The 8029-nt window shown below is 44.3% G+C and overlaps 1 protein-coding gene across 1 annotated transcript in view; it reads right to left on the bottom strand.

Moving 5' to 3' along the window:
* Nucleotides 1-1006: 1006 nt before the first annotated feature.
* The window catches only part of LOC112121410 (olfactory receptor 52M1-like), a 14758-nt gene continuing 7735 nt past the window's right edge, over nt 1007-8029 (bottom strand). The window contains exon 2 of the mRNA XM_026660467.1: nt 1007-1951. Within this exon, the coding sequence (XP_026516252.1) occupies nt 1007-1951 (945 nt within the window). The remainder of the gene's footprint in view (nt 1952-8029) is intronic.

Genomic DNA, 8029 nt, shown 5'->3' with positions numbered 1-8029 from the left:
CCACAATACAACACAATTCTCATATTTTCATATGCATTAATGATATACATATATGGGCAGAGAAATGACTCTCAGAAGGTCATAACCTTTCCCCTGATACCTTACAAGGCATGCTTTATGCATGAGATCACGATTATATGAAAATGAAGAATATGGGGGTTACAAAACGCTCCCCCAAGGTACAGAATGTCACAAGTACAAAAACAGGATACTGGGCTAGATGGACCATTGATCTTACCAAGAATGGCCCTCCTGATGTTTTTATATTGAACCCACATGAATCTGCCCCACAGTAACCCACTAGACCCCACTCCTCTCTCACAGCCGAGATAGAACCCAAGAGTCCTGACAGAGGGTCTCTCTCTCTACAGAGTTAGTAACAAAGTAAATATATATATTAAAAATTTAAATATAACCAGCGTCCCTTATGTGATTTGCTACAAGATGTAAGACAACATTGGTTTTAGAGATGAGTGGATCTAATACTTATTTAATTTTCTTTCTTTCGTATAGGAATAAGATACAGTGCTCTTACCAGATATTTGCTAATTCATCTGCCAATAAACTAGAGTTTTCAAGAGCATAAATCGACACTGGAATCATGGTTAAAGTTGCCACCCTAAAAAAATCTGAAATAGCTACATTCCAGCAGAGAGTGGGGGAGGGAGGTGGAAATGTTCAAGTGAGTGAAAAGGGGAGGGGAAAAGACGATCAAATGACAGGAGTGGTGCCTAATGGGAAAGAGGCAAAGCAGGGGTGGAGTCTTGGCAGAAAAGGAGGGGTTTCGGGGGTCCATTTACTGGCAATTAGAAAGGTGGCAACCCAGTGAGTTGTACATAGACGGATTCCCCACATTGTCAAACTGACACAGCACAGTAAGGTCAGGAAAGGGTTTAATGTCTCCTTGACTTCCCAGTATGTAATTCAGTGAAGAAGGCCCAGGACCAAGTCACCAGTCAGCTCTGCGCAGAGCTCGTTCTGAGCGCCAGAGCACCAGGAGAAACATTTACACCCCTTTCTGAGTGAAGAGCTGGAGCAGCCTGTCGCGGATCTCTTTGGTCCTCAACCCGTAGATGAGGGGATGTAGCAATGGGGGCACCAGAAGATAAACGTTGGCACTAAGAATGAAGAAATGCAGGGGCACATTGTGGCCAAAACGGTGTGTGAGGGAGGAGAAGAATTTTGGGATGTAAAAGGTTAAGATGGCACAAAGATGGGAGATGCAGGTCCCAAAAGTCTTAAGCCGGGCGTCCTTTGTGGGGAGCCTGTAGATGGCCCTGAGGATCTGGATATAGGATACGGTGATAAAAAAACCATCCAGACCAGTCACCAAGAATGCCACAGAGAGGCTGTAGTAACTACTGACGCGGATGTCAGTGCAGGCCAGTTTCACCACAGCTATGTGCTCGCAGTACGAGTGGGGGATAATATTGGTTCTGCAATATTGCCACTGCCTCACCAGCAGGAGAGAGGGCAGCGAGAGCATGCTCCCACGCAGCACCACGGCCAGGACGATCTTGGCCACCACAGGGTTTGTCAGGATGGTGGAATGTCTCAGGGGATCACAGATGGCCACGTAGCGATCAAAAGCCATGGCCACGAATATCCCAGACTCCATCGATGAGAAGCAATGGATAAAGTACATCTGGGTGAGGCAGGCACTGAAATCTATCTCTCTGGAATTAAACCAGAAGATGTTCAGCGTCTTGGGTAGGATAGATGTAGACAGGACCAAGTCAGAGACAGCCAACATGCAGAGGAAATAATACATGGGCCCATGGAGGCTCAGCTCTATCTTCACAATGAACAGGATGGTGAAGTTCCCCAAGACAGCTAATACATATATGGTGCAGAAGGGGATTGAAATCCAGACATGGGCCATCTCCAGGCCAGGAATGCCCAGCAGGATGAACGTGGAAGGGTTGGTGAAGTCGGTATTCACCCACGAAAGCTTATGCTCCAATACATCTGTTAGTCTTAAAGGTGCCATAGGACTCTCTGTTCCCATTCACCCAGGAACTGAAAATATGAGAGTGGAAAAAAACCAAAGCTTTGCCAAGACATGTGCCGGGGAAAACATCCCAACTAGAACAGACCTCAGGGAAAAGACCTGTGTGTCATTGATAACAGCGCCACGGAAACACCTGCTCATTCACAGTAGTGGCCAAAACAAAAACAATGTTCTAATGCCTCAGTAATAGGATGGAGAATAACCTGCTCTGGGCATGCATTCAGTTTTGGTCACCCAGTCTCTATAAAGGATATAGCTGATAGAAAGGGGGTTTCTGAGACAGACTGTGAGAATGGGGGAGGCTGGCATACGTGGACAGAATGAAAAATCTGAGACTGTTTAGTTTTGAGAAGAGACAAAGACAGAATTTAAATGATTCATTGAATTCATTCATTCAAATGGACCGAGAACAGTTCCCAAGCAGAAATAGCTATCAATACTTAACGCTTCAAAAAGGTCTAATCCCCAAAGATGAGGCAAATTATCAGCAAATCTGACTGAGAGGAAAAATGTAGAGAGAAAAATGGGAATGAAACTTGGGATTTCTTTAAGGAGAACTTACTAGATAGCTAAAAATCACAATTGCAGAGTCAAGAAAGTGGACAACTTTGGATAAAAACCCAGGTTCAGTGGCAAACTAAAGGCAGCAACTGGGGGGTGGGGGAGAAATATATAACAAATGAGAAAAAGGAAAAATAGATAGCAAGCAATGCAAATCAGAATTTATGAATTTTGATAAGCGACATTAATGACATCAGGAAAAATCCATGCTTGGCAAAGCTACGGATCACCAAAAGGAGACTATTAAGTATTTTAAGAACAAACGAAATCCTTGAAAAGGGTTTATGTCAATTACTAGGCAGAGAAAGGAAACTTGTTAATGTTGCAGAAAAGGTAGAAACAATTCAAAAAATAGTTTTGTTCTGCATTTGGAAAGAAGCAGTATAATGAACTCATATCTCCTGAGGTGATGAAACACTTTCCAGTCCATTAGCAGGCAAGTAGGATGTTAAATAGCATCTTCAGGAGAACCTTAGAGTTATGAACACCAGAGTTACAAGCTGACCGATCCATACCTGACAGGTGTTGGTCTAACCTTCTTGTAAAAATATCCAATGAGGGAGACTCCACAACCTCCCTAGCCAATTTATTCCAGTGCTTAACCACCCTGAGAGTTAGGAAGTTTTTCCTAATGTCCAAAGTAAACCTCCCTTGCTGCAATTTAAGCCCATTGCTTCTTGTGATATCCTCAGAGGTTAAGAAGAACAATTCTTCTCCCTCCTCCTTATAACAACCTTTTAGGTACTTGAAAACTGTTATCATGTCCCCTCTCAGTCTTCTCCTTTCCAGACTAAACAAGCCCAGTTCTTTCAATCTTCCCTCATAGGTCATGTTTTCTAGACCTTTAATCATTTTTGTTGCTCTTCTCAGGACTTTCTCCAATTTGTCCACACCTTTCCTGAAATGTGGCTCACAAAACTTGAGACAATACTCCAGTTGAGGCCTAATCAGCACGGCGTCGAGCAGAAAAAAATACTTCTCTTGTCTTTCTTACAACGCTCCTGCTAATACATCCCAGAATTATGTTTGCTTTTTTTGCAACAGCATTACACTGTTGACTCATATTTAGCTAATGGTCCACTATGACCCCTAGATCCCTTTCTGCAGTCCTCCTTCCTAGGCAGTCATTTCCCATTTTGTATGTGTGAAACTGGTTGTTCCTGCCTAAGTGAGGTACTTTGCATTAGTCCTTTGTGATTTTCATCCTATTAATTTCAGTCCCTTTCTCCAGTTTGTCCAGATCATTTTGACTTTTAATCCTATCCTCCAAAGCACTTGCAACCCCTCCCAGCTTGGTTATCATCCACAAATTGATAGGGGAGTAGTTCAAACAAAAGTCTCAGAATATAATTAATGCCAGTCAACAAAACAGTTTATGGAAAGCTATTCTTGTCAAAGAAACCCAATTCATCCTTTAATGAGAGCGTACGTTCAGTCTCTCTGAGGCATTTGATTTAGTGAGGAAAACAGGCAGATAAAAAATGAACACTATACAATATCAGTAGAGCACACATTAAATGGTCTAAAATGTGGCTAACTGAGAGATCTCAGAAAGCCACTGTCAATGGTCCATAGTCAGTCAATGGAGGTTTTTGTGGTGGTGTTCTGCAGGGACCAGTTCTAGACTGAAGCCTATTTGATATTTACATCAATGATCTGGAAGCAAATAGAAAATCACTGTAGGTAAAATTTGCGGATGACCGAAAGATTGGCAGAGTGGTTACAATGAGGAGGCCAGGGCAGTCATACCCATTGATCTGGAGCATTTGGTGAGCTGGGCCCATGCAAATAAAATGTTTTAATGCTGTCAAATGCAAAGTTATCCTCTCAGAACAGGGAAGGCAGGCCCGACCCATAGACTAGGGCCTGTATTATGGACCTGCAAAAGGATGTAGGGGTCCCTGTGGAAAACCAACTCATTGTGAGCTCCCAATGTGAGCCTGTGGCCAAAAGGGATGATGCGATCCTTAGATACATAAACAGGGAAGTGATGAGTTGGAGTAGGCTGCCATAAAAAAGATGGAGAAAAGTTGTTCTTTCTTTCCACGGCTGGTGGGACAATGGGACACGAGTCAATGTGTTCAAACTGTAGTATAGCAGATTTGGATGATATCTCAGGAAAAACTTCCTAACTGTAAGAACAGTAGGACAATGGAACAGATGCCTTGGGAGGTAATGGAAGCCCCTGCAATGGAGGTTTTCCAAAGGAGGCTGGATAGTCATCTGTCTGGGATGGTTTAGACATAATATATCCTGCATCTCAGCAGGGCGTTAGACTGGATAACCCCTGTGCTCCCTTTTAACCCTGTGGCTCTATGATTCTATGATCTAAAATCCTAGTATAAACCAGGTTTGAGTCAAACACAAGGCATTGGTCTCAACACAGCAGTAACTGGGTGAGATTTAATCACCTGTGTTATACAGGAGCTCAGAATGGATGATCTAATGCTCTCTTCTGACCGTAAGCCCTAGGAATTTGTCAATAAAGGAAGTCAAACAGGCATTTATATTTACTTGGTCTCACAACACACGAACAAGGGAACATTCAATTACATTGAAAGTCTTAACATATAACACTGATAAAAGAAAATAGTTACTGACATTACTAGAGCAAAGAGCATAGCTAAATGGGATTCACAAATGGATTAGCCATTGTAGGTGGTGATAGTGTCAACATTTTTAATTAAGGCTGTCTGACACGTTCAATTAGGAGACCTCATTTTCAGTTGCTGATAAGTTTGCCTAACTTTAACAGTGACAAAGAGTCCTGTGGCAACTTATAGACTAACAGACATATTGGAGCATAAGCTTTCGTGGGTGAATACTCACTTCGTCAGATGCATGGCATGGAGCAAAGAGCGTAGCTAAATGGGATTCACAAATGGAAGTGGATATTCACCCACAAAAGCTTATGCTCCAATATGTCTGTCAGTCTATAAGATGCCACAGGACTCTGTCACTTTTTACAGATCCAGACTAACACGGCTACCCCTCTGATACTTAACTTTAACAGTGTGGACTGAAATTTCCCACGCTGGGTGTCAGCTTCCGGCTGAATTGTTTTTTTTGAAAGTTTCAGGCATAACAGTTCAGCCAACTTCTCAAACGAAGTTAGGAGACAAGATGTCTCGCCCATGTTGAAAAATTCTTATAATTGTTCCAGTGGGGAGCTCTTCCACCGCTATGCTTTCCAGCAGATAAAAGTCAGGCAACAGTCCTTAGCATCCTCCCTCCTCCACCCACCTGGTAGCAGCTAGCAGGGCCGGCTCCAGGCACCAGGCAATCAAGCACATGCTTGGGGCGGCGCCTGGTAAGGGGCGGCCAATCTTGGGGTGGCGGGGGCAGCGCGGCGAGGCATTCCGCGGGGGGGCACTCCGGCAGGGCGGCGCTCGGCGGGGGGCGGCGCGGGGCGCGGCACTCGGTGGGGGGCGGCGCGGGGCGCGGCACTCGGCGGGGAGGGCCTCGGGGGGGGCGGCGCTTTTTTTTGCTGCTTGGGGCAGCAAAAAAGTTAGAGCCGGCCCTGGCAGCTAGAGCCCTGAAATGGAGGAGGAGGATGTGACAGTGTCTGTGCATTAACATAGCTGGCTTCTTAGGTCTTAGTTTTAACTCCAAGAGAGTTTTGCCTCAGTGGGGCCGAGCAAAATATGGATCACAGCCTCCGAATTTGGTCTTCTATTGTAAATCTACTAACACCTTTCATTCTGAAGGATCCCCTGCGCCACTGAAATGCAGCCACTTTTGGGCTGGAGGCCATCAGCCAGGGCACTCATCCCATATGGCAAGGGCCCTGGAATGTTTAATGGTTGTGCAGAGCAGAAAGGACCACAGACTTACTCTCTATCCCACCACACCCACGTTGCACTGGGTTTGTCGAGCCAGTGAGCTCCTTAGCAAGAGATGGGTACCTGTGAATTCTGAGACGGAAGCTTCTTCCCTGGGAATCCCCCTCGGTTAGCCCTGTCTCACACGTCTCTTACCCCAGCATCCACAGCAGCATCCCACGCTGAGAGCCAACGCCGGGGTGAGCACTGTTTATAAAATAGCTCTGTGCAATCCCGGGGGGTCACTCTGCCTCTAGGGGAGAAGCGGCATCTGGACGTAAACAGACTGGAGACAAGCCTGTCTGCACTTTTGTGGTCTTCATCCAGCTTTATGAGTAAACAGTAATTAAGGGACCTTCCCAAAGGGAGTTGAGAACTCTTGTGCTCTGTGCTGAGTCACAGAGGAATTGGCTGTTCTGTGTATTTGTGTATATTTAACAATTATAGTTGATTAGGAAGAAAAGTAGCGACAATGCCTAGATCTCTATAGGGTTTGTAAATGCCCAGTATGGCTGGGTACAAAGTACACAGACAAATCTGGAGACAGATGACTGAGGAGAGACACAAAAGCTTTCTGCAGGCACATGGGGCAGTCGCTAAGAGAGCAGAGATCAGTAATTCTCATCAGTAACTATCATCATCCTGTGTAGCACCTCTCATTGAAGGATCTTAAAAACACCTTGCAAAGGAAAACCACTATGAACATATCCCCATTATACAGATAGGCAAACTGAGGCATGGGGAGAAATGAATTGCCCACAGTCACACAGAGAATGAGTGGCAGGATGACAGACAGAACTCAGGAGTCCTGACTTCCTTTCCGTAACTTTGGTCTCTCCGTCACACCAAGAGGGAAATGGACTCTCACTCTGGCAGGGACTGTTCGTTGGGAGGGATGCAGAGGAAAGGCTGGCAGAGGAAATATTTTAAGCAACGACTGACTGCCCAGAAGGGGTAGACCTCTGTTCTTTTGTCTTTCAGATAATCAGAGAAAACTGATGCCAGCTGAACAGCATTCAACGTACCATGCATTTGCTGGCACAATAGGAATTATGTTCTGTGATCTATGTCCTGTCTTGTGGTGTTGTCTTGTGGCCAGAATTGTTGTGTTTAATATTTTCATAAGACAGTCTAGTTCAAAATTAAATAGAAGGATTAAATAAAATAAAAAAGCAGATACTGGTTTTATTCAACTTGGAATACAAACTGTTTGGATAAATCAGGAAAATGTGATATATTAAAGTCTAATACATTTGCTTAAGAAAGAAAAAGAAACGTCATTGTCCAGATCTTTTAATTGAAAAATTGTTAAAATTTGCATACCAACAGTCTTTGGAAGCAAGGACATGAAAGGTTAACCCACTCCCCATATTGCCCATGGGATCCTTCTGGCTACCTCAGATTTCTAGCCAGAGGGCTGGGCGGGAGGAAAGCTATTGGACACCAGAGGTTGTACCGAGTGGACTCCTCAAAAGTGGGTGTGCTTGTCCTGGTTTGTTGCTCCAAAGCTCTGTAATAAAGTTATTTTACTGGAAGGGTATATGTGGCATACATTGAATAATAAGACTAATGTAAAAAGAACAGGAGTACTTGTGGCACCTTAGAGACTAACAAATTTATTAGAGCATAAGCTTTC

The sequence above is a fragment of the Terrapene carolina genome, unplaced genomic scaffold, assembly GCF_002925995.2.
Source record: "Terrapene carolina triunguis isolate 2854851 unplaced genomic scaffold, T_m_triunguis-2.0 Scaffold784, whole genome shotgun sequence".
Classification (NCBI taxonomy): domain Eukaryota; kingdom Metazoa; phylum Chordata; order Testudines; family Emydidae; genus Terrapene; species Terrapene triunguis.
Note: the sequence above shows the minus strand (reverse complement) of the source record. Positions and strands in the feature narration are given on the sequence as shown.